General features: G+C 39.4%; 1 protein-coding gene and 1 long non-coding RNA gene across 5 annotated transcripts in view; one reads left to right on the top strand and one right to left on the bottom strand.

Moving 5' to 3' along the window:
• LOC126918695 (neuronal acetylcholine receptor subunit alpha-7) overlaps window positions 1–27,753 on the bottom strand; it is a 274,945-nt gene that overhangs the window by 78,817 nt on the left and 168,375 nt on the right. For 2 of the 4 annotated variants that reach the window (XM_050726893.1, XM_050726890.1), the window contains exons 7-9: window positions 25,194–25,269; window positions 20,971–21,165; window positions 4,431–4,517 (exon numbers count right to left, since the gene is read on the bottom strand). In XM_050726893.1, the coding sequence (XP_050582850.1) occupies window positions 4,431–4,517; window positions 20,971–21,165; window positions 25,194–25,269 (358 nt within the window). The remainder of the gene's footprint in view (window positions 1–4,430; window positions 4,518–20,970; window positions 21,166–25,193; window positions 25,270–27,753) is intronic. The other 2 variants (XM_050726891.1, XM_050726892.1) reach the window with 1 other exon arrangement.
• LOC126918698 (uncharacterized) overlaps window positions 1–27,753 on the top strand; it is a 208,334-nt gene that overhangs the window by 39,568 nt on the left and 141,013 nt on the right. The gene's annotated exons all lie outside the window — the stretch shown is intronic.

Below are 27,753 nucleotides of genomic sequence, written 5' to 3'. Positions count from 1 at the left end.
GGGTCAGTTAAATATAAACCGAACTTTATTTGTAACTTTATATTTCAGTCAAATGTTTTGTTTCAAAAAGAATAATTGAGTTATTTTTCTATCTACGTTCCGTTTCTCTCTATATACTTTTACCGTTGGTTTCATCATTTTTCCATTCCAGTTTCCTAGGGAATGGAGGGCTGGGTTAGAAACCAATCGCGCAGGAATTGCTCTACTACTTCGTTGCTGTTGAAAAGTTGACCTCCTAACTGCTCTTTAGGTGGTCGTGATCTTGCGGAACTTGAACTCGTTTCGAACGATAGAGACCACTCTTCCACGACTAATATTAACTTCCGAGCAAATTTCGTCGATTGCTATGCGTCGAACATGTTCGATCAGTTGCCGAGCAGCTTCAATGTTTGCTAGCGTTACACTTGTCTTGGGACGTAGCGGATGCGGTGTATTTTGAACGTATTCGCGACCACTAGAAAACGATTTATGCCACGCAAACACTCGGATTCCTGATAACGTTTCATCCCCAAACTGTAGCCGCAACCTATGCAAAATTTCAGCGGGTTTCGTGCTCTCGAATAATAATTATGCGTTGTGCAACGGAAGACGATACTCTTTTCTCGTTCGTTTTGTTAACTATCGAAGAAAGGATAAATAAAGCGCCACGTGAGCTAAAACGCCTTTAAGATACGTCTATTTAAACTCCTATGCGATATCATTTTAATACGTGAAGCTGTGTACATGTGTTACACGCAGTCCGGTTAATATTTGACTGACCCTTGCAGTATACCTAGGAATTCGGTGCTACGAATAATTCTCTAAAGTATGACACGGGGACACAGGGACAATTAAGTTAGTTAACTTATTCTTCTAAACACACGAACTCGTTCGTTCGAGATTAAGAACAATTAATACAATACATCAAAGAAATGGGGGACGATAGAACCGTGCACGTTTCTCAAGGGGGTTGAACAACTCAAGTACCAATAATACAGGTGCCTAAGATATTGGAAAAATTAATGCTCTCAACTATGCAAATATATCTTTTTTAAAGTTTGGTAGAATTTCGATTACTGTACCTATATCGAGGAGCGTAGAAAAGAAGAGAGATATTTATTCAATTTTAATAAAACTCGATGCGAGAAAAATGTACTATTTATATAGGAAGATTGGAAAATTCTTTAAATTTTGAAGCCAGTTATACGATTATGATCGTTACAATTTAATCGAAAGTAATTTCCCGTCGTTTAAAAATATAGCGTACTATCGTTTCAAGTACAATTGCTTGTCATTGTTTATATTATTTTTATAGATAAATAGTTTTTTAGGCAGCTAAGATTTTTGGTACTTGTCATGAAGTTACGTCATAGAACGGGGTAATAATCTAAACATTAATGTAACACAAGCCTATGGGGTTATTCTTGTAGAAGAGGTTTAGGAAGGAACGTTCAGAGAAAGAGAAGAGTCGACGCGAAAGAAATCATACGATCGTATTTTTGTTTCAACATTTCCCTGCTTGTTCCGCTTTTCGTTCTGAAATTTACGATAATGCTTTCGTTTGATATATCCAACAAAGAAATTAAAAGCTGAGAAAATATAATGCTTTTCGGATTATATTTCTTTCAAGAAAAATATTCATTATTATTCGTGTAACCAGAAAGGCTTTCGACTATTTTTTCATTAGGTGCTTGCAGGTATTTTTCAATTGCACTTTTTACCTCTCTATTCATAAAGCGAAACCATCCGAAAAAGTTATTTTGTCTTTAAATAAAAATACGCGAAACAAACGTCCCTTTCGTTAGCGCGTTCTCTGTGAAACTACAACGTCCAGGAAAATTTGATGTATACAGTTTTCATCGCGAATAGATTAAGCTTTAAACGGTCGAAAAACGTTTCTAGTCGGTTGTTCGCACGCGTTGTCTAATCGGTGTGTGCATGTGCTTGTCTGTTGGAGAAAACAGTCCGAGACATTGCCGGTGTCCGACTGGCCGCAAAAAGGATTTGCACCGAGCAACGAGAGGAAAGTTGTTCGACGTAAACGCGTTACAACTTCCGAAACGACGCGTCCGAACTACCTGAATGACCCTTAAAACTTGTACACGGACTCGTGCACGGGATACGACTCAATGACACGGGGACTGGCAATTTTGTCTTCGAGGAAGAATGTTCGTGTGGCCAGGCCATTTTATTTCATGATTTATCGCATGACGACGTCTGGTTTTTTTGGTAATTAAATTTAGAACGAGATCAACGGTACGCGATTAATTGAACGAAAATTAAGGGGAATCTTTGATAAGTTAAATATTATTAGTATGCTTCGATTGTTTGTTTAAATAGCAATATAGACTAAAAGTTATATTTTAAGAACGACGTATGATATTTTATATAATAAATATTGATTATTATAATACGGTTCAAGAAAAATAAATTTCGAAGAAGCATTCTTCGATAATTCACTATGAAAATTTTTCAAGAGTGATTGATCAAAAAGGAAAAACCAGACACACGACCAAGAAAAATATTCCTCGTATTCGCTGAATTTTATTGACATTTCTAGGTCGCGAACTACATACGCGTTAATCTATCATTTCTTTGAAATTAAAATATTTTGATTACGAAAGAGACAACAATACCGAGCAATTTTTAAATAATTAATACCGATAAAGCGATACTTTACTACGCTATTATTTTCAACCAGAAATAAAAATCATTTTCGATGAATTTCAATTTGAAGTTTCTTTTAAAGTTTTGTTTTATTTCATCGTCAATTTTGATAACGAACAAACAAATAACTTTAAGCGACATTCGATGCTGCATTTTGACGTATCATCACGTGTGAACTGTCATTTGTAATAATATCGATCAACATTTCATAATATTATTCAGATATTTAGTTTACGACATATACGAACAATTCTCTCTTTGTTTATACTTAAGAAATATTTTCAAATTTCTAATTCATCGAAAAAATGTCGCATGTTTGTCTTTATCTTTGCAGTATTCCGTCATTCTACAAACTCAAGGTAGAACCAAAATTCGCTCTCGGTTTTGCACGACACGATTTCAGCATTTTCTTCCCGCTCGGTTATTTTCATTCTAAATCATTGGGACGTTTCACAGCCGAGTAGGACGGTCATCTTTCGATGATAACACGATTTACTATTCCGTTTCAGTTGGAAAAGTACAGAAAGTTCGGCGGGCCGGAACACGCGGTTAGCCAGGATGTTTCGCTTGGCTACTTTCGTAAGAATTGAAATTCTTCGCGGCGGTTAACCGTGCGGCAAGAAGTTAAAACGGATATTCACGACGAGACGAGTTTATCATTGATCGTCAGACATCGTGAAAATTGCGATAATATTTCGCTGATAAATATGATTTAATTGGACGACGAATTTCATTCGCAGACGAGTAATTTAAAGATTGGCGCCAACTGAAGTGCAATCTTGCCTCAACCTACTACGGCACAGCTTGAGAAATCGCTCGGTCAGAATCGCGTAAAATATAGACGAGTCAGGCTTGATTAATGTTTCAACTGTTGCTGGTGATATCTGCGGAACTCGGTCGTTTGGAAATCTCAATATTTCAATTTTTGTGCCATCACGCGTCGTGAAATTAAAAGGGAAACAAATATTTACGTGCAGCTTGAAGATTTTTTTCTGAAAATTACGTCTTGCGCGAAAGGAAATTGACACTTTCGCAGCGAATAACTTAAACACGCCGAACTCTGCCTAAAAATTAACAAACCATCGTCTTCTTGGAAGTAGATGCTTTCGTAAAATATCTTTAACTTTAAAATACCAAAGCATCTGAGGATTATTTGCACAAGCTTTCGCGTCGCTTTTAAACGTCGTCGTCTGACCTAATAGAAAAACAAACCGTAAAGTTTCGATGAAAGTTGCCACGGAACTCTGATCCTTAAAATATCCTTTCATCAAATAACAAGACGCGACAGACATTATTCCGAGAACGAAAAGCCATAGAACAAGCAGGGCAGTCGCTATTACGACGCGTTAAAGCGGCGAGTAAAACCGTTTCTCGGTCGAAGGCAACCGTGTAATCTCGTCCACCCGCAGCAGAACTGCAGTTCCTTCAACGGGGTCCAATGTTAGAGAACGTTTCGACCATTTTCATCGGTCGATGTTAACCACTTTGCCGCCCGCCCATCGGAAGGACGAACTTCTTTCCACGCTGCTCGAAAATGGATCTCGAGGATTCGCCGGTCAATGAAAATGACAAAAATCGCTCAGTCTGAACGACCTTCGAGGTTCTTACCCGTTCCACGCGATTTTCCCCTCGCGTTTCTTCCGGGTCTTACTTCCTAAACAGGAACGGTTCGATACGACAGACACAATTACGGTGCACGTGTATATATTTACATGGAAACATGGAGATAACAGAAACTGTCAAACACACGCTTGCGTAACTATCGTGATGGTAAGCATAGGTACCTATTAGAGGGACAGCGTCCGAGGTCGTCGGCATGCTTTCTGCCACGAGGTTCAGGAAAACTGTCAGCGACAGCAGAATGGTCACTCCTGCGATAGTCGGGAAAAAAAAAGAGAAACAACACGTAACGTACATATCAAGATGAGTTCTTTGTCTTTCTGTAAAGAGTTCCTGCGATTTTCATCTAGGAATCCACGTGCGCCACGCCTGGCAACCAGGTCGTGCAACGAACACACCGAGACGATACGATCGCCTCTTCCAGAAATTTCTGGATAATATTGTCGTTCGGTTCGGTTGCTTGCCTTCGAAAGCTCGGTCCTTCGGGTATCCATCGGAGAAGCGTTCTGACCTTTCGAAAACGTTCCAATGCACGAGCACGAGTATCGCGTATCGGTGCGCTTCGACGAATACTCGAGTGTGTTGAGTTTGCCGGACGCGAGAATTCCGCTTGTTTACCGAATCGAATCCTTGAATTTTGACGATAGAAGTTCGACGTTGCTGTTAGACTTTGGAGGACGATACGCCCGCTTCGAATCGATTTAGGAAAATACACGATTTCATTTTTCTCTATCTTTTATTCTTTTTTCGAGTCGATAGAAACGATAGAAGGTTTTGCGGTAAATAAAATTCAAACTACTATTTTTCTCTATTACCGGTCGAGCTTGGTACTTCATGTTCGCGTTTTGCGCCATTTTCCACATGGAACTTCAATGATCCAACGTAAGGCAGGAGAATCGACAGACGGAAACATTTAACGATTTCGTAACGTTGCCGGTAGAACGTAAGTTTGATGATGGATAGCCGCGTTGTAGTTTGTCCGCGTTACGGAAACGATCGAAGAGATCGATTATACGCTGTAGTCTAAACGTCGAGACAATTTAACTTTTCTTGGCGGTGGGAAACTCATATCCCACGATATTTTTCAAGGTGTATTATACTTTTAGAATAGTTAGGAGATTTTTCTGCAGATATATTTCAAAGATATATGTCAAAACTCCTCTTTCGTATCAAAATGAAAAATATAATCAATCAAAATTGCCGCGTCGCTGGAGAAGGTTGAACTCTGTACATGTTTCCTAGTATCATTGCATTAATCAATGTCGCTATTTCACTCTTCAATTTAAAACTTTATTTTTCCACTTGCTATATTTCTTCCAGCGATTATAACGCCGATGGAGGCACAATACAGATATGGCGAGGCTATAAATTAAGCTATCGTGAAGAGGCATCGACCGATATCTTGGTTCACGTAGGGCTGTGACGCTGTTCACGTGAAAAATCACCTCTGCACAAATTCCTCTGTTTAGGACTTTATTACGATACGCCTCCTATGCTCGATAGTTAGACGGCATGAAATTGACGCGTGACGCGTGCTTTATTATAAACCATACAAGATGGAGTATATCGGTGCGCCGAAGGGCGCGTATTCGTAATTTCCGTAGCTAGCTTATGCGATTGCGTGATCATAATCCCACGCGTGAGCGAGTATTCCGGGCTGCGTAACTTGTTCCCATACTGCGAACACCGAGTCAGCTCAATCGTTAATAACTTTATGTGGTGTGGATAATGTGTTTGGAATTACATTATTACGCGTTAACTACCGTCATTTACACGAGCGTCTCGATAATTCGCGTCCACTGGGCGTTTGTCGTTAATTTAAGTTCGTTTTGTGAACAGAAGGAAAAAGGAACGAAGATTTCATTGTGTTAACCCTTTGCACTCCGAACTTTATTTCAATTTCGTTACTAGCAGCTGCCAACGCTTCTAAGCGTTTTATTTGAAATTTATTTTAACTAAAAAGATAAGACAATTTAAATAAATAAAGGAAGAAAGAAATTCACTTAAATACCAGTTTTATTCACGCCATTGCTGTATTTTGTAATTTCTCAGTGTATGGTATATCTTGAAACAATTTTCAGGATACAATCCTGCTTTTCTTTCGCACGTCTCACAAAAAAGGTGGCACTGGAAGAACGTCGAGTGGGGTTCGACAAAAGAGCTCCTGAGATAAAAACCGATGTCGTGTCATACTCGACATAGGAGTGCAAAAGGTTAATCGTGGATCAAATATCTTCGCCGTAGTTCCTTTTATAGCTTATGTTGCTCGTAAAATAACTTTAATAATTTCAGCTTGATCTAGATTTGCTAATTTGACGAATCGTTGATTCTTCGTTGACCCTTGATTTATCGCTTGAACAGAGAGATTGTAAAATATAGGAAAATGTTCTATACGATCACATCGCTATAGAAACTTATTACACTTTTGAGGATCACTCTTCTGCATGAACGAGTTTGACTGAACACGAATGACGTTTATATGGCATATGGTAGATCATCGTTAGATCACGTCCATTATCAGAGAATTTACATGATCCAAGATAAACATTAGTTGCCTGTTCACGTTCAACAAATATAGCGGTTATCGAACACAGGAGACTACGTAAATTTCCATAGCTCCCATAATGGAGAATTTAGAAGACGGATTAACGCGTTGCGGTTACAATATTTTGATCGGATGTGTGCTTCACATCGTCGATTTGTTTCGGGTTTTCGCTGTGACTGCGTACGACAGGTCTCACCGAAATTACGTTTATTTGAACAAAGTTAAAATTTCGTTTCTTAATTCGTAGATTTTCATTTATACAAATAGAACCGTGATATTAGGTGTCTGCAATATAGAAACACGAATAAATTTCCAGACGAGTTTCAACCTCTCAGTTACGTCCTACTTTGTGCAAAGACAGTGTTATCAGAATTCTCAAATATACTTTTTCCCACTATTTAGTATACATCTAACGCAGTAGACGATTAACTAGGAGCAAAATAGTCGAAATTTTGCCAATACTTCGCCACTGCAACCTTAACTTTCCACTTCATCGAACAGAAAAAGGTTTAATTCGTCCGACAGGGATTCCTCCTGGAATTTGGATTACGATTCTTTTCGCGAATATCTCGGTTCGTTTGCAGGGAGTATTCGACACGATCCGGGAAAGAATTCGGGATCACGTTTCGGCGAAATCGCGCTGCGGAAACGGCTGTAAGATGCATCGGTTGCAGGTGGCAAACCGCCAATAACATCGAAATTTGTTGGTCAGGAAGTCGAGAATGGGATCAGGACCGTGTAAAGCGTAATTAGTTCCTTGCGATTAGACTCGAGCGTCCGTTCGACAGGCTTCGTGGCTATACAACACGCGTGCCGATGCGCATTCGATTAATATGCAAAGCTGATTCATAGAAGCTTCAGCTGCCACGTACATATTGCAAATTTAGCTTTTTCATGCTGAGCCTGTTGGCTCGAGCTACGGTAAATTTTGTTTTCAACCGAAGATAAAATAGAACAATTTGAAATTGCGAACGATTCTAATCATTTTATTGATTTCACTTATCTTGGAATTATCTTGGAGAATTTTTACAAATTTATTTCAAAAATATATTAGAAATCAAAGGGAAGAAATAATTTTGTTAAAAAAATTCGTGTCTTTTTTTTTTAAGGAAATATGAAAAGTAAATGTTGAATAAAAGTTCGATAAAAAAAATTGATAAACGTTCTTTATACAGAAGCTTGTGAAAGCTATTGAATATCCATAAAGGGGATTTATCGAAATTCAGGGCAATACGTTACTTCACTCGTTGCAAGAAAATTCGTTGTTCTCGTCGCGTGACATTAATCTTTCGATTAATTCCGGCGCAGAAAGCATACATTCATTCGTAGAAGGGATTTGCATCTCGAGTATACGGATTTGCCAGAAGAGAAACGTTCGCTGTTTTCTTGGTCGAATGGTCGCGAACCATCGTCGTGTGCTTTGCCGATAAATCACATCGTTTGTACGGATCATTTACGAATCGCTTCGAGATCGCTAGTTATACTAACTTGGAAACAACCGGTGCTAGGAATTGCGCGAAACGTGGTACGACACCGAACATATGCTGTTGTAGGTCTTTGTGCACGCGTTTCCAAAACTTTCGCGTTGACAGTGTTCGATATTTGAGAGGCAGAGATCTAAATTAATTAAACAATCGCAGAAACTAGCTTTTCCTCTTCCATCGTCATTTAGTGTTTTATCCGGTTTGAGCAAGTACGTGTTATTCAATCGTGCAGTTTTAGTAATCGCTGTAGTTCCTTTTAGATTAAAACACAAAGTTTTTAACGTTGTTGCTAGTCAGAGCTTCGCAAAACTTTCAAAGGAACGTGAAAACGATCAAACATAAATCACGTTAGCCAAAGGACCTGGTTGTTATAATACATATTGTACAAGGCTGAGGGACTGTTGTTAATTTTAAAGTTTCCCAAAGTTTTCCGTACCTTTCTCCTGTTATGTAACTGAAATATATACACTGTTTCGTCTGGGTTTACAGAATTCGTTATACGTAGAGTACAGGAAACCAACAAAATTCGAATGAATTTTGTACATCGGAATTCATTCAAGTAGAAACAGCTTTGAACAAGCATATCCGGAATAAATCATTTAAGACAACCAATTTCATAACGTTATGTAGTATCTCGAAATTTCGTTTATGGATCGTGCGAATTAATATACAATTTCCGAACGAATAAATTGTGTTATGACTTCTAATTAGCGGGTCAAACAGTCGTATCGTTTTTTAATATTTTATCGTGTCTGTAATAACGTTTCTTTATTTACCGCGATAGTGTGTTTGAACACAGAGAAACGCTCGGTTGTATTTTTCTTAGACTTTCGATATCATTGGAAGATCTACCATGTCTTGCATCGAAGGCTTAAATGTGGCATCAGCGTGAACGAAGCTTCGTCGTGAAAAATTATTTCGTGTCTTAATCGATATTTCTGAACTAAATCGCACGAGATAATAGTTCTGCGGTATAACCACTTCGTTCTTCTGATCAAAATCCATTAGCTCTCTTCGGTTAAAGCGATACGAAGAGCCATGTTTCTTGGTTTCTCGAGCTCCAAACGGCTATCTAACCAAGTGTTCGTAGAAATCGTGCAAGTAAGCGAAGTGTCCTGTTCTTTTAATAGATCACCATCTATATAAAAGATATAGCAGATACCAATACGAGAAAACTTCACGTTTTAAAATTACAAATGAATCTTCAGACAATATCCTTCTGTCGAGATATTATGCAATACGAAACCACTGAAAACGTCGTGTTCCTTTGTTTGCTATTTCCAATAGAAAATTTCGATTTTCAAGATACGAAAATCGAATTTCCAACGCAAGCTGTTAAAACACCGTACCATCAAACACAATTTATCCGCGTACGATTTCCTTGAGAGAGTAGAATTTGTTCCGTTTCATCTGAGCATCCTCGAACGTTCGAACGTAAACGTTTCAAACAATCGTGGCTCGTGACGTGAAAATCGTGGCAAGGTGAGAGGCGATATACTCTCAGCCGATGCGGAACGTAGTGGATGCTTGTTCGCGGGCCTCGTCCCAACCCTTTGTCATGCTAATGTTCAATCAAATGCACTTTCCACGAAGAGGGTGGTGTCACTTTGCTCGGCCTTAACGCCAGTCCTTGCGCATGCATTCGCTCCGTATTTATCCGGTAAATGAAATTCACGATGCCGGTGGCTGGGCCGCTCGGAATTTACAGCGGCATAATATTATGGAAATTTCATTCATAGACGTCGCAATAATGCCTAAGAGTGCCTAAAGAGCTACATTTTTGCCCGTGATAATAAGCTCTTCACTAGGATGGAAATTGTTGTTGTTGAAGAAAAAGCTTGGGCGCCGCCTCCAGTTTTCTTCGCTGATATTTATTAAAATATGCTCTTCAATTAGTGCCAGATAATACGACACCTTTCACCATCCATTGCAATAATGATTTTCGTTGTGTATTTACTTGGATCAACGATGATAACGCTTTTTATAGTATTTATTATTTATTTTTGGTCAAAAATATTCGGCCACCTGCTCGTAATTACTTTTGATAGACTGCGCGTTAAGAGTTCCTCGCGACATTTAAAAAAGCACGAAGGGACAATGTATTCCCATAGAAGTAGCATTTTATCGAATCGTATATGCCTCGTCGATATTTTTAAAATTTTGAGGATAAAAAGCGTACGTTTAGCTACAAGATCAAATATACAGATAATTTTGGCAACGTTGACTGACGTTCTACTGAATTTAAAGCCGCTTCTCTGCAAAAATAGGAAATGCGACTTATCCTGCTTTTCCTCTGTAATCTTCGCATAAAAACGATTTTACAAACGATATACAGATTATTCGTATCCCTCTCGTTCTTAAATACTGCTTGCGATAGAATATGGAAAATAAATAACGCGTCGTTATTTACTATAATGAATGGTAATTAACGTGAAATATACTTCTTTAAAAATATCGCGCGCTGATTTTGTCGTCGAAATAGCGCAGAGTATCGTCGATGGAGTTTCAGACGATTCGCTGCAGCTGTTAAAATTCTGAGTACATAATATCGACCTTTCCGAGATTGTAACACGTTTCGACTGAACTCGACCATGCTCCCTGACCTATCTCGTCTAGCAAACTTTCAGTCGGCGTTAAACCAGAAAGAAAGCTTGCGCACGAGAGACCGAACTTGCCCGGTGATTAATTACGGAACAAAAGCAAGTCGAAGTCCGAGAAAGAAAACGGGTTAAGAATGAAGGATGGCGCGTTCTGATAAATTGACTTCTGTCAAAATATTATCCCTAAAACTTTTTCTCAACCTGAAACTTTCGGCAAGTGGAGGGAATCCAAGCTGCTGCATTTGCAACGTCGTATAAATTTATAGATTCGAACAGTTTTCCACGATACCTGAGAATTCTTAAACAGTTGGAAATATTTTACTGGGTAGATTTTTTCGCACAGGCAGGTAACGATAGAAACGAGTTGTGTTAGACGTAATTTATCGGCGATATGAACATTTTACGGTGTGCTTTATCTAATAAAATTACGCTATTTAACAGGGAAAATGTCACGAACCAAAAGCTATCTCCATTTCATTAAAGATGGTAACGAAACTTCGCTATAATAATACAGACTTCGTTTTCCGCACAGAACACCGGTAAAAGAAAAGTATCAAATATAACGTTCAAACACCACAAACATAACTAAATATCGGACGAAGGGAAACTCTTCGTTAGGGATGAACGAAGCACTGAGAAGCGTGTTGCGCTGGTAGACAACATGAACGTTAATTCTATTTCAGTTAGCTCGAAAAGCCTTGTTTGTCTTAACTTTGTTTTCATCCGTAGCTAGCTTAGATCAAATCGCTTTTCTCGCAATCCCGTAAAACAATTACCAAACCTGTTTAACGTCGACAAGAAATAGCACCGCCGGTATTCGTCAAGTTTCCGTGGGAGAACCGGCGTTTCTCGTTTCGTCGAACAGTCTGTTCGGGTTTCGGGCTTAAACCGACCGACGGATGAGTGAATGCCGCGGGAAAGCGACAACAATGACGGAGAACGCGTTGGCGGAAGGACAAAGAAGCGATGGTCCGATAACAATGACAGGGAAACGGGAAAACGAGGCGAGCGCCAGGCGCAGATACCGCGAGATTCGATCTTTCTTATTCAGATTTCCTGCGGCAATTCTTCTTCCGTTTCCTCGCGAGACTAACTCGTAATTACTTGCCGAATGTGAATAGGCACTAGGTTCGGATTTGAGACTTTCAAAGAGACCCATCAGCTATGTTCAGATAGAACGTTTCAAGATAGAAGTTGGAGAAAGTTAACGAGGTGCGAAACAACCGAGTGTTTCCATTCCTCTTCCTTTTTACTTTTCTACTATTACGTATTACCTTTTCCTTCTACAAGGATTTAACATCGATTTTCAGGCTATCAGAGACGAACATTTATACGCAACACGATAAGGGAGCCATATAATTTATTTACGGGAAATAAATTCTTACCCTGTTTCGTAATCGATAAATTCATCGTGGTAATTTTAAGGAAAGTAAACCCTTGATAGAAATATTTGGAACGTGGAACGTTATAAAATTTAAAGGGCAAAGAGGAAATATGTTACCGCGAAATTATGGATTCTTCGCGTAATTGACGTTCTTTTTGTGCTTTTCTCTTCGAGAAAGTGTTCAAAGCTCGACGTTTTCTTCGAGCTACCTCGAAAAGGATTGCCACGAGCTTCCGCTGCACTTGTGACGGAAATTGGGCTGGTATACGTCGATATATAATAATTGGGCACAATCAAGCGTATCAGTTCAAGACGTGCAACACGGAGAAGTCTTTCCTCTGCTAAAGGAGGCTTCAAAAAGCGAGTCGCGTTCGTTCCTCGAATTCTTAATGAGCTTCCACTTCGTATAGAATCGCGATTCCAGATACAGATACAAGTTGGCAATGCTCGAAGAAAACTTACGTGATTTTCGGTATTCTATCGCCAATGCGTGAATCCGACGATGGCTATCGTTAATTCTGACATTTATAAAATAGTTTTAACGCTTTCTGCGCAACACGCGTTATACCTTCTTCTTTCGTGTTCAACCATATAATAAAGAAGACATTGAGTTAAAAATAAAGAAAAGGTCAAACGAATTATGGCAGACTCTTCCGGAGTCTCAAAGACACATTCGCGTTTCGTTAAAATTACACTAAACGGAGGCAATTTTTAATAAGTCCCACCTTCGTCCCAGAGAGCGCAGTTCTGACATACATAGTCTGTCAAACGAGCCGCAGTTATGTTTTAATTGCGCCGTTCCGACCATTTCCCGACTCTATATACCTTGTTCTTTGCCAACGAGCGAACATCCACGCGACTCTGAAATCACAGACATGGTCCGTGTCACGGGCACACACCAACGCATTCCTCGCGTTCTCAAAGGGATTTGATTATGCAACGTTTCGCGTTTTGTTCCTCTCTGTGGCGAAAAGCTTTCAGGCCACTTTCTACGTGTCGGCTTTTTTTTGTCGTCCCTTCTTTTTCGAGAATTACACGTTACATAGGTAGAAGGAAAAACGTTCTTTAATAAATCAAGACGGCACTGCAAGGGGCTGGATTTATTGTCCGTGTCAGATTTAGGAAGTGCCTGCAACCGGAGACTGTTCGATTTTCTTTTACTCTTGTTTTTTTTTTGTCGCAGTTCCCCCGTCTCGTTCGTTCGCGATCACAGTGAAATAAGCTGGTCGCGAAGATTAATCGGTTTCAGCCTCGAATGAGTTGGGACGCGTTTTCTATTAAGTTTGGTCGATTACATTTTTTGCTCGTAACGGATTTAGTGCGCGTGATTGATCGAATTGAAAAATTAAATGAAAATATGCTTCACGTGTGATGGGAACACTTGTTAGGAATGTAATAAAGTGAGTCTTCTTCGTCGATAGTTTTTTAATCCTCCAGCTTTTTTGTAGCGATAAATCGAGTTTCGATTAATTTTATTATTCGCTACAAAGCCGAGTCGATTAATTGATTACTTATTACTGAAAGATCTGGAATAATTACGAAGCCTTTAATATGTCATTGACGAACTTAATTCCCGTAAAATGCTTATTTTAATAATTTGTTTGTAAATTGAATAGCGTATCAAGTTTAGAAAAGATCCTACCAAATAATGATTTATTTACTTTCTTTTTAATTACTCTTTACACTTTTATTATTTTATTGTTAAATATTACGTGGTTTGTGTTTTTATCCATACACGTAAAGGACATCTTTGAAAGCTCGCGAATCGCAAAACCTTGTACAATTTTTATCTCCTATGAGGCAAGTTTACGATTTAATTACAAGAATCTTTGCTGTTGGTAAGGAAGTTAAGACGCTGAAAATTTATCAGAAAATCAGTTTAATCGTTCAAGTTGCTTCTTATCTTTATCTGGTTCCTTATGCTACTTTCCGGAACTTTACGGCCAAGCTCTTCCGCGATTCAATTGTTGCTTGCCGTATTCGTATCTACTGCATCGCGTCCTTATACGTGCACTATCAGTTGCGTATCCTGCGCTGCCATGTTTCGAAACAGTTTAACTACGAAACTCAAAGTTAGAAGATTAAAATTTCGTTTCATCGTTTTACAGCAGGTAATTAACAAATTCTGTGGACGCAATCCAGAGTTCTCGATCTGCGGTCTTAAGTTCCGAGACACGAAATTTCGCTTAAGAATTTTCCGATGTAGAATCGCACAGACCAATATCGGAATTAGACAGACGTTCGATTGCAATACGTTTCATAGCTGGCGTCAGGTCACGTTCTTTACCTCGTTCAATCGTATCGCGGAAATTGACAAGAAATTAGAGGATTGTAACATCGCCTTCCCAGCATCTCGATGCATGCACAGTCCGACTAATCGGAATTTCTAAGGAGAATCTTATTTCTGAACCGGGTTCGAACGGAATTCGTTTTACATCGAGTCTACCTGGGCTAACGGCGATGATGAAACTCGGATGGAATGGAATTTCTATGATATTACACTCTCTCTCGTCCTCCTTCGACCAATGGTCTATAGTACTGGTATTAGGTAAGAGTAGATGCACGCCGGTGCAATATCTCGAATAACTTGATATTATCAACATGTTTGGGAAATTCGACGAATTACAGGCATTTGGAATATTTCGCATCAGTATTTACAGATGAAAGCTACGCCCCTGATAGACGTTTCACGTTCGTTTTTCATCATTAAACGCGAACGGCTAAAATTTTCATGTCCAATTGAAGCTTTCGATGCAAGAACCATGCAGCTGTAATTTTACTAATTTAACACGAAATAAAAAAAAACTGTTTAAAATATTTCTTCTTGTCAATGTATTAATCGTGACCTCCTCCTTAAATACATTCTACTTCGTAGCAAAAATTTTCAATTTTCAAAAACTTACATATGGCGATAAACAAATCTTGTAGCAGTCTGGTTCTTGCATCAAATTTCATTAATTTGATGTTTTCTATTATAGGTTTAATTGGAAGAAAGATATATTTTTGCGAACAAATCATTTTAATTCATACTTTGAATATTACAAATACGAAGATAGTTATGGTTATAGGAATATTTTACAAAAATGCTGTTGCTACTGGTATTATTCAATTGTATTTTCATCTTTTGGCGATTATTTCGGCATGTTTTCCTAATACCATTTGTCGCCAGGAGGTAAGTAAGTATCGTTCGACCAGGGTCATTATATCGTGAAATGTCGCTTCCTTCGTAGGAAACAGTTCGGAATAAGGTTGTCGAGAAGAACGAGGAAATGCTGGTTCATTGCTTTCAAAAGTGGAAACTTCATTAAACCGATCCTGAGGCATTCTGCGAGCACATATCGGTCCCAGGCAAACCTTCGCTACGAAAAGATAAACTATACCTGTTCCAAAATATAGAACTGTCCTTTACTTAAACCAACAACATTGTTTTAAAAAAATTATTCGAATACTTTTTTATCGTCTCCGGTGAGCATTCGCAGAACTAAATTAATGCAAGAATCAGACAATCCCTAAAAGCCTAATGCCTTTCTTGCACCAAAATGAACGCCACATCGTCAAAGGTACAGGTAGCTCCATTTTCACAACGCGAAAGGAAATTGTAGAAGCCACAGTAAGTGTTGCACAGTAACGTGGGCTCACCTTTTTTTCTCGAACATACATTAAAATCTGAATTTCGACGAAAAATGTCTCCAACCCTTGAATTTTCCTTAAAATTCCACGCTTTACAACTTTTTTATTACTCTATCGCAAATTGCTTCTATGGCCGCAACTAATTTACCAACTGTTCGTCAACGCGTCGAAATTTTATTGAAAACACGCCGCCTTTAATAACTGCGCTGTTTGAAACTCTGTGAAACGCCTGTGGCTCGATCTCGATCGAATAAAAATCACGTCACCGCAGAGACGGCGTGTCCATCGGCACGCGCGTCCCCAAATGGGATCGTGGACCGGAGACGAAGCATTTTCACGGTGTTTTCCCAGAACGGACGATGTTCGGAAAATTATATACCGGTCTAGGCTCACGGGACACGCGGCATGCAGACCACGTTCGTATTTGTGTGTATACACGGGCTTGTGTGCATAGCAGCAATTGTGTACGGGGAATAACGTCGACGAGAGTCCGAATCCCTGCCAACATCGATCTTGTCCTGTCGTTGCCTGCGACGCGTCCAATGAAAATTGAATTTCCCCGCCTTCTGTTCGAAACCTCATTCTCAGAACGCTTCATCGTCGCATTTATATCGTTACGCGCGCAAGAAGTTAATCTTGTTCGCAGTATGGGTTCTAAACGATTCTTCTTGCTTTACTCAAATGCTTTGTCAATGGCTGTTTCAAGCGTATTTGAACTGATTATCTCGGTTCAAGAGTTTTTCGAACAGACACATTATTCTTCCGATACTTTGTTAAATAAATTTCTACGATTAATTACTTTCTGTACATCGTTGCATTTTGTGTACGTGTTTAGGATGTTTGTAGCATATACAGTTTATAAGCGTTGTGCATTTCGGAAAAGAGAATCGTCTATTTAACAGCGTAATCTCGATCCCTTTATCGTTTCCGTATCCTGTTTTATCATACAGAGTCGCCTTTTCTCCTAAGTACATTAGTATTTTATATTAAAACTTTCAAAGTCCTCTTTGTATGCTCCCACATGATATATATATGTTCTTTTCATTCCATAAATCGATGCTAAAGCTCACGTACTCGAAACTCGAACACTTTTTTCTTCTTCAAACTACTTTCAACGATCTCACTGGCAATTTGACAATTTATCGTATGTTACCATCGATCATTTGGCAGATCGCAGTAAGAATCGCGTGTAAAGTACAATAAACAAGAAAATGTGTCGAAGTCCATACGCAACGTCTCTCGCCATAAATCTAAATATTGGAATCACAAGCACCGGATTATTTCACGTGAAAAGCGTTTCGCTCCATTCGAAAAGGCAGAGGCACCGAAAGTTGTTGCGCGTCGATATCAAAGAATTAAGAATTAATTCGACGGCTGGAAAAAACGAGCACAACGCGTAGGCGAAACGAGCGTAGAATTTTATTTGGCGCATATAGTTATGAAACGGTTAAAATCAATATTTCTAACGGATCGTTTTTTATTTTCACTGGATGCACTGGCAGACGTCGTTCGACCTCTCAATTACGCGTTCTATCGAAAAGGTGGACGATAAAATGTGACGATTATTCTTGTTAGACCACCTCGATGCTCGACATGTTTCAACAAACTAACACGACAGATCGAAAGTTTATCACGCGTATCGCCATTGTATCGAGTGATTTATGCATTAAACGAAGCATCGAGACGACTCGACGAAAGTACCTTTATTAACGAGTTTGGAAATGAAATCAACTTCGCACAAAGATTGTTTCAGATTTTAATTAACAAACGTTAATTGTTGCTTCCCCGTGATAACTTTTATTCTACGATATTCTCCACTTCAATCTGTTTCGCAGCCACTAAGCACATTATCGTATTATCTAGAACGTACCGTACTGTTTGAATGGTTCCTTGAATGAACTACTCAAGTGAAACTATGATAATAAAGAAAGACATAATATTTCCAACTGCAGCTTTCCTTCATATTCTTTTATGTTTGCGTTTACGCGGATGCACAGGTGCAAAGAACATTTGTAGCTTTCTTTTACAGACACTACACTTCTCAACGTTTTCAGGCAATTTCATGTTTCTCACACGAGAACGCACGAATGGCGTCTATAAAGAGATGGCGTAAATTCTAAGGAAAATGACACCGAACGATAGTTTTATTCACGATAGCAAATCCCAAATCTGATTATCTATTTTCAACGAAGATTCTATAAGAAATAAAGATTCGTTAGGAAATAGGATTATAGAAATTCGTTTCTCGACACAGTTGATAGAACTTCGTGCCGGAAAACTGTAATTTATTTCTGGGTTACCTAATAGTTAACTATAAGTCTGCGACCACAGAGCCAGCCGACCATCCCAGAAGACGTATTTCAAAGTCAACAGTTGCAGCCTCATCAAGCATAGATAGACCGTGGCGAACTTCAGCGTAGACGCGTGCATAATGCACCGAGTATTGTGCAGATTTTCCCCGCTGTAATTCGCGAGATGCACCGTATCCAAAATTGAGATCAGGTGACGTTCCCGACGGGAACATGCTCGACTGGCAACCGTATGGCAACCGTATGGCAAACGAAAATACCGACGGAACACGGTCCCTTCATAGATATTGCCATTTTACGAGGGAACCTATCTCTGTCACTGACGTCGAAAGAATACGAAACACGTTGTTTGTAGAACACTTTCGCGGGAATAGAATTAATTATTAGGAAAAATAATAGTCGATATGCGAGTTATCGATCCAGTGAAAAATTGTTGTCAGGAACTGCAAAAAATATTTGCTGCATATCCATTGTTGTGCTTGTTTCAGCTTTTTTTCGATATTTATCTTCGACGTTATATCATTAAACGAGAAGAGCTAAATAAGCTAAACTTGCAACTGCGTTACAATTTTACGAAAGGTTGGAAATTTTTGAATTACGAGAACGATCGAATTCGCAATTTAGAAATTATGGTTTTTTAAACAGTGATTAGCTTTTTAATAATTTGTACACAAATTAGTAATTCTCTTTACTTATCCTGTGTTTTATTCTTATCGACTTCGTAATCAGAAATATAACGATACTTCTCTAACAAATTACTACATAGAATTCGGTAATACGTATAGATTGGTATTAACTGTACGTTTTCATTTGCATTAATTACCGAGAATTACTGCATTATTGATTTTGAAACCATTATAAAAAATAGACACGTTATCAATCATCGATTTAAAGGAAATATCGCCAAATTTTTTGGATTTCCCATTCCTCTTTTTCCTAAATGTAACCAGTATAATGAACGTATTAAAAGCATTCCATATCCTTGTAAATGAGAAAATATGCATCAAATTACACGTGTAATTCGGCTCGTGGAAATTAAACATTAAATTTCGCACCCCGGAAACTGAATATACGGAATACAAATTTGCGATGCAAATTTGACAAATTCTAGTTGCAATACGCTACACCCTTATATATTTAGTATTTGTCGTACAAGAGAGAACTTTGTGTGCAAGTAAATCATCCATAACGTGAACGTACTTTTCGTTGATACTACAATGCGAATTTAGAGAGCGAAATCATATCTTGGAAAACATGTAGAATTTTTTTTTCCCTCAAATTATCTCGAAAATAATGAGAAATATCGAAAAAAGAAACTTGAGAAGGAGTTGCGTGTCTTTTTTTTTTATAACTGCAACAGTGTAGAGAATTGAAAAAAAAAAAAGATCAATGCATCCAAAGTATTGAACTTTTTGAATTTCCAGGTTCTGAAATTTCCCTCGTTAGTAGCCATTTATTAAAAATAAACCAGCGAATAAATAAACCATTATATCGGTAATATACATGAAATATTCGATCGATTTCGACGAATACATTGATCGAATTTATCGGCATATTTAAGACTATAGCATCCCATTAAATTCCCCTTAAATTTGATGTTCGAGTTGCATTTAATACACGAGGTATCCTAGAATAAATCTACAAGAGTAAATTTGAAACCTGAACGACCATTATAAACTACTACACCGTAACTACCCTATAATACGAAGTAATATTCATCCATAATCGGCAAGAAGCCGTCGTAATTTTCTCTGCAAACAAAAGCAATTAAATCGAAACGTTAATCAAACGGGGTGGAAGATCGAAGAAGCTCGATACCAGAGCGGAACAGAGATTGATGAAACGAAGCAGATGTTACGGAAAGTAAGCGCGAATTCGAGTGTCCGATTCTTCCATCGAATCGGCGGAAAGCAAAGATCCAAATGTTTCAATATTAAGAACGATTTCCCTCTTCGAGATTAAAAAGTCTCGTCACGTTTCAGCTTCGTCGCGCGATCTGGAAGTTGGCGAACGAAACTTTCCAAGTTTCTCTATAACCTGAACGTCACTTTCGTCGATTCTAGACAAGGAGGAATCGTGGAAAATTCGAGTTCTACGTTAAAACCAAAGGAACCGTAAAACGTCGAAAATGTCGTCCGACGTGTTGTATTCGCAATGTCGTCCGGCTGTCTGCGAGATCGAAGATCAGTGGTAGATCTCGATCTTTAACCCGGCGCAAACGAACGATGCGACGTCGTTGCGATTTCCTAGGGATAACGTAGCAGCAAGATTTTACAACTTTATACTTGACATATCCATGGTTCTTCCAGTTTCGATCGTGTTCTACTAGCGCCTGGCTCTTTGCTCCACAACGTGCAAATGTAAAACATCGATCCTCGCTTGCACTTTATGTCGCTGATTATACGATAGGAAGAATTCAGAATGAACGACGTCAGGTGCATCGCTCGTCCGCGCCGTGTCTCGCTTCCTTTTTTCGTCGTCCAAAACGAAAGAAACGCGGGATAGTCAGCGTTCAGTGGCGATATGTGGTCAACGTGGTATATATCGTAGAAACATAATCCGACTAAATCAATCAAACAGTCGCAAGACTCCAAGTGTATGTGTACATACATACATATACAAAGAGAGATAGACAGGTAGAAAAAGAGACAGTATAAAGAACGAACGGAAGAATAGAAACGAAACAGAACAAGGTGTATATTGTCTGGCTGGTGTAATACTGGCAGGCAAGGCATGCTACGAGTTACGTTACCTAAGGTGAGTTTCTCCCCGGAATCTGGCGGCAGGGTGAAGCCCAAGAGGGCCATGCTCGATATCAGCACGCACGGCACGATCAGGTTGAAAAAATAGTACAGAGTCCTTCTGCGGATCTGTATGGTGAAGGTGACGTCGACGTAAGGCTCCGGACAGCATTGGTACGTTATCGTGTTCTTCTTGCCCGGCATTCCTGCAACGAAAGCGCATCGAACCATGTTATGAAACTGATACTCGTCGATACCTAGAGGAGTAATACTCGTTTCGACAACGCAGAAATTCAAATCATTGCTGCCGGCATTGTTGTAAAGCTTAATTGCTTTTGACCATGTGCGAAAGTGAGTTTGGTTATTGTTCCACGCGACGGTGTAATTTGGCACGGCGCAAGTTCCGATACGAGTTTAAGTAGCCGTTTGTGCCCTAAATACGATGATTGCGTTAAATGTTTCCTTAAATGGGGACGCGGGCTTCATTGGCCTCGGAAGAAGCATAGGAAGTCGATATAAATTTTCTGCGAATCGCTTCTAGGACGATTATATTTGATTTTTATCGAGACACGTACGTTATCAAGATCGATATCTGCAGTAACTTCGTGTTTATAACACAAGCCCTTTTCTCTCGTTCTTCATCTTTCATCCGCTTTCTCTGCTCCTTTTCCTCTTCTCCCTATTCTCTATTTTCAACTTGGCTAGCTTTAGACTTCTGATTCTGAACTCTGACTCTGATCGATTAATCCTTTCTAGCCACTTATCTCTTTATCTTTCCTCTTTTCCTATTTTCCTGCTTCTTTCGCTCGACGCAGACGCTCTTAGAAGAAACTCAGGCACGTCCATCAGAAACCTTTCTAAAACACTCTTCATTCGCTCGACAAGATTCAATTATTCCCGCAAAACCGAAAGCGTGCTGTCGAGAAATTGTTAAAATTTTCGGCTCAAAATCTCTCTGCTCACAGGTTTCGGTATATCTTATAACTCGTGATCTTTATTTGCATATTCGACGCAAACCTGCTGTTAAATCGATAAACAATCGTTTGCCTTAAATAAAGTACCAAATATACGTTTATGAACACCGCAATGATACAGCTGATCTCCAAGCGGAAAGTAGAAATCGGCGAATACTGTTAGTAGCTTCCAACCTGTAATTTTGATCAAACTGGCTCTGCCACTGGTTACACGGTTCGCTAATTTCGCGAGCAACGTACATCGCGAGCATGACACGAACTCTCAGACTAATTCCAAATTACGGGGCGCAGCATGCATCGTCGAGGTAGCCAAGCTTAGTCATAGTAGAAGTAACCGCGGAAACACGAGCAGGGCACCTCGTGATTTCCGTTTAACTGCCTTTATTAGATGGCTACGTTCGTTTGAAATCGTACGCTGTCGTTCTAAACGCGACCCTCTCCCTTCGTCGATCGCCTCCAACGTTTCGTTCCATTAATGCCTAACCGTAACAGTGCAAATATTTTGATTATTCGTGGTGTCCATAACGAGGTTTTCATATTTTTATTACAAATTTTCTAATACGCACGCAAATACACGCAATTTATGGTAAATTTCTTCTGCAATGTGGTCGATAATTGGAGTCTGGAAAAAATTTAATGGTTGGTAAGTAATAGCCAGTCAAATTTAAATTTCAAAGAAACTAATTTCATATACACCGATCTAGTGTCTGTGTATCCCATCTTACCCTTTCGACGCATAATTTCTCGTCGTTTCATGAAAAATTTTAACGTCAATCGACGTAATACAGCTGATAAGGATACACCGATATCGTGAAAAATACAACAATGGAAAAAGTGCACTTAAAAATTCTGCAGCCCGAGGAAGTCGATAGTTTACGGTCGCGTTAAGGGAATCGTGGTTTTTAATTACCTTAACTATTTTCAATCGGTAAGAAAATTCTAACTGGCGGCTTGTTCGCTAGTTGCCGCGCCGTAGGAATTCTTTTGCCAGACATTTGCACTCGGATGACGTTAATTTCCCACGCGATGCGTTTGCCCTAATTGCAAACATTATACAAGTTACATCTGTGACTGCCTTATTGTGGAAATATGTAATTTTAATGACCTCGATGACCGCGCGTCTCTGTACGAGACGCGGATGACTTTTATTGTTCGCAGTTTTATTCGAAATATATAATAACCATCTTTTTGCTCTTCGTGCTTTTTTAAAATGAATAACATAATGCATAATGTTTAACTTTGCTTTCTATTGTTCTGTGCCTTTTTGTACGCAAATAAAGGGAGTTTGGGGATTTAAAAAAAAGGAATTAACCTTTAGGATAAATTGTTTCATACGTTAGAATTGCAACCTTGTTTGGCAAATGTTGACAAAAGGGGATCCAGTCCCAATTGCTTTGATCCTGACAAATGTGGTCAGGACCTTGTGTGATATGTGGACACTTTTGGATAAACTTCGGAAGGTTCTAGCCGTCGTGCGTTATTTTTCAAAAAATTATTAACAAAAACTGATTTGTAAATCTACAGGATTTACTTATTTTTGTATAGTAAAGAAACACTTGCTCGTAAAAATCTAGTTCAATCCCGATACCAATCTCACACATGAGCGAAGCGAGCGAACGAGGAATTCTTAAGAAAAAAGTTTTCGGCCAAAAGTCGAGTGCCCTTCGTTGGCGTGTGGAATTGGTATCGGCTTGAACTAGATTTTTACGAGCAAACGGAGCTCGTTCCTTAATGGAATTCGGATGAATTTATCTGCTACAACTTGCAGCAAGCGTCACAAAAGTTGCGCTAATTCTACACGGAGTAGTAGATGAAAAATGTGGCATGATGTTTTCAAAACTCCCAAAGCATCGTTTCGGGTTATTCGTTCATGCAGGATCGCCCCCTTTTGGTTTGTGCTTGCATTTGTATGCCACCAGGTAGAATATTATGCACGTAGTCTTATGCGCCTCGACACCTATGCATATCAGGTCGCCCTACGTTGTACACGTTCGACAATAAACCCCCATCCCCAAAACTACCTCGACTCTCAAAGAATCACCTTAGCGTGTTTCTCGAGGCAAATACCACCGCTGAAAATTCCCTGTATAAGCCAGCAACCGTAAAAGAGGAAAGTATTCGGGTTACAAGCTCTCGAACCAAGTTTGTGTCGCCGAATCGCGAGGAAAGCTAAATTTATTAATGCAATTTCGCCCAGTCGCATCCGCTAAGATTCTCTCCGCCATTCTCCATTATTCATCGGTCGCATTTCACATTCTTGGCCTCGCGTTTTCATACGCGAAGCTCGCGCTGGCATCGACAAAATCGTCGTACGTGAACGAAATTCGAATAACGCGGCCAAAGTAGCCTCGCGAAGATAACGAAAAAGATAACGGAAGTTCATGGCGATTACCGTTCTCGGAGAGGAAAAGGAATACCGTCAAGCCACGGAGAGCAAGCGAGTCGGACATGGTAGCGCGAAATCGAAGTCTCGTAAAGTTATTAGATGCTCGTCCGATCGCTACATCGATTCGAAAGTTTATGGGATACGCGAGACAGAAACTCGCGAGACGTCTTTGCCGCGTGGCAACATCCTTGGCAGCGTGTAAACGCGAAAGTGGCCACCCTAACGATTTTCATCAACATTCCTTTACGCGCCGGTGACACGAATATCGCGCGAGAAAACCAAGTCCAGCGAAAAATGCATTTTACCGTGGGAACCTGAAAATTGGCTTCCCTGTTGAAACATTATTAAGGAACGCTATTTGCAGGAGTTTTGTTGTGGCGAGGAAGATTGCGAGGAAATGAGTTCAAGTTTTGAAAAGAACGATGAAAATTGCGTTAATACTTAAATCTTAAATATATACTTTCTTCTTATACCTCCCACAGGGTTTTTCCAGCGTTTTCCAAACTTTATCGGTGTATTCTATGAATGTAGACATAAACGTAATCAAAATAGGAAATACGAAGGAATCGGTAATGAATTTCCAGTTAACTACGATGCTGAATTACAGTGTCAAAGTTCATATAATATTTCTTTTTGTATTTATATCCGCAAAGTATGCTACTATAGTTTAGCTGGACAAAAATGCAAGGCGCTATAGATATATAAAAATTCTTATAATATAAGAACGTTGTACATGTCGAATTTCCAATAAAATTATAACGGTCATATTTAATAATAATATTAGAACGTGTCAAATAATTTAATTACACAGGGATACTTATTTAATTCAATTTAATTTAATTTAATTAGAGAATCGCGTATTCAAAGTACTTACCGATCAGGTACCATTCTCCATTCGTGATAAAGTCGGACAGGTCGCCGCCCTTCTCCGAGCTGAGCACCAGGTCGACCTAGCAACGACAAAGTTTCGATTAACACGGGCGTACGTTTATGGTCGTGGCATTTCGCTAGGTCACACGAAGCGGGCACGCATGCACGTGCGACAGCTTTACGTCACTGTTCATTTCTACGGTACGACTACGACTACTTTCGCAGCTATGCACACAGATCAACGTGGCGCGGCAGTGTCGGTATTCGATAAATCGTGCAAGGAGAAGGCTCAGAGGATGATGGCGTGTTGCGAAGGACATTTCGTGTGCGTATCTGGTATATAAAGGAGAGGATAAATCCGTGGCGATCGACAGACTAAGCCTGGGATTCTCGTCGACGATGAGAGAAACGCCTTCTGCCGCTGTCTAACGTCGAGCGACTCGCGACGTTTCAAGAACCGCTTAATCCGCTTTTATACCGAATCTAATTCTCCACTTGTCTATCCCAAAGAGAAACTTCGACGTTCAACGTGTTTATTCACGCGTCTTTTACATGAAATTAAAGCAAAGCACTTTCGATATCTTTCATCCCGTTTCTCTCTTCGGAGGTTCTGTGCCACTCGCGGCTTCGATTTTACGCTTCCCATTCTGAACACTCGTTCCCTTTAGAACGTGTATTTCGTTGCTTCATCGACGTCGCAATCAACCACCATACACTGATATACTATTTTATTTCACCTATACTAGTTCACCGGCCGGTGCTTGTTCACCGTGTCGCTGGCGAAATTTCAAAATATTCTTCGAAAGAAAGATATTACCGACATCCAAAAATTTCAAACGCTATCTTGATTTTTCACTTCGATTCGTCTTACGATGTTTAACTTGTCCGTTTGTGTAAGTTACCCATAATTTTATCGTTCTTTTCAAAATTTGAAGCTGTCGCGCAATACGTAACTCTACTTATACGAGGTGGCCCGATTTTTCTGACCTATCTTTTGCTTCTATGGTTATAAATAAGAAGTAATCTTATATAGACGTGGTAAGCGAGTGCGATATTGAAAATCAAAGAATCGCTTCGTTCATATTTCGTATATTTGTTGTAGCATTTTAACGAACAACATTCGCATCTTGCCTTCGTGTGTACTCACAAAACGTGTTGACAAAATTGAGATATTGGTTCACATTGTATACATATTATTTTGTAAATTTCCTTTGCATTCTCCTTTTCAACGCGTTTCTTGCATCTTTTCTTATCTTTAGTACTTGAGCAGCAACCGAACGGAATACTATAGGAATCTCTCAAAGAACACTTGTTCCATCGTAGAATGCTTTTTAAACCGTTTCTTCGGTTCCCTTTAAGCTCGGCGCTACCTCCTTCCTGTCTATCTGTTGCTCTTTGATCGAGAGCCAAACGAGATGCGGTTCAGCGTGTTCTAACTTTTACGACCGGCATTTCCATCCTCCGGGTCTGCCCTTAAACTACTCTTCCTGCTATTATCCGGCATCTTGATCGTTTAACCGGTTCGACATAGTGTTCCCCATTTGTCTCGTATTTCGAGTACGCGGTTAAAGGATACGATTTATTGAACGGATTTCTGGGGACTTTTTTTCTTTCTTTAATTTATTAAATAAACGAAACTGAATAAATTGCTCGACAAACTCGCCCACAAGGGTATCAGAGACAAAACGACGGTCGAACCTAACTAACTTTCCTGAAAGAGACGCCGATATTAAATTGAAATTTCACTGACTCGATTTAAGCGTTTCTGCCGATTATGCGCATCGAAAGGCGTTCTACCTTCGATTTAGTTGGCAAAGAACGAACTCTACTTCTCCCGACGATTCAAAGTCGTTCGAATTAATTGCTCCGAGTTTCGCGTTTGAAATTTTGAAAACTTTATACCGGAACGAACGAACGGAAAGATTCTGGATCGTGATGAATTTAAGCGCAAATTTGCTTTTCAATGCATCGACTACTTATTTTCACAAAGTTAATATTTTATCGGCTTTGAATTTTTAAATTCGAATATGGATCTTTCCCGATGAACTTTCAATATCTTAACAACTTTTGCCATTCTTTTTCGAATAGTTTATCCTTCATTTGTTGGTAATGAATTCTTTCAAGTGCAAGTGGTAGGCACTAATCGACCCCTGGAATATTAAATTTCTTACCATCGAAAAGGTGACAATAAATCGTAACGAATATCATTATCAGAAAATTAGGAAAATTCGTATTTTCTACGTAAATATAACGAACGCGAGAGTGCTTAATTTCGTCAATGAACATTTTCGTAGTCAGCCAAATTGCAACGTATAATCTCATGGATACCGTTACTCGGAACACCCGATATATCATGTCACTTTTTCAAGCCAGCAGAATTTCTTCTTTTTTCCATGATATTTTCGGCATCGCGTTTTGCATAGCGTCGCGCACAGGCTCGTTGGGCATTAGAACGAATCCGAACGGTTCCGAACGTTGGTCTCTCGTAATTCATCGCGAGACGTATATTTCACGGAGGTGACCCGATTCGAACGTTTAAACCCGAGGGATTGTGGCTTAGCACT

The sequence above is a fragment of the Bombus affinis genome, chromosome 7 (assembly GCF_024516045.1).
Source record: "Bombus affinis isolate iyBomAffi1 chromosome 7, iyBomAffi1.2, whole genome shotgun sequence".
Lineage (NCBI taxonomy): Eukaryota > Metazoa > Arthropoda > Insecta > Hymenoptera > Apidae > Bombus > Bombus affinis.
The sequence above is the reverse complement of the archived record's forward strand: the minus strand, read 5'-3'. Positions and strand labels throughout refer to the sequence as shown.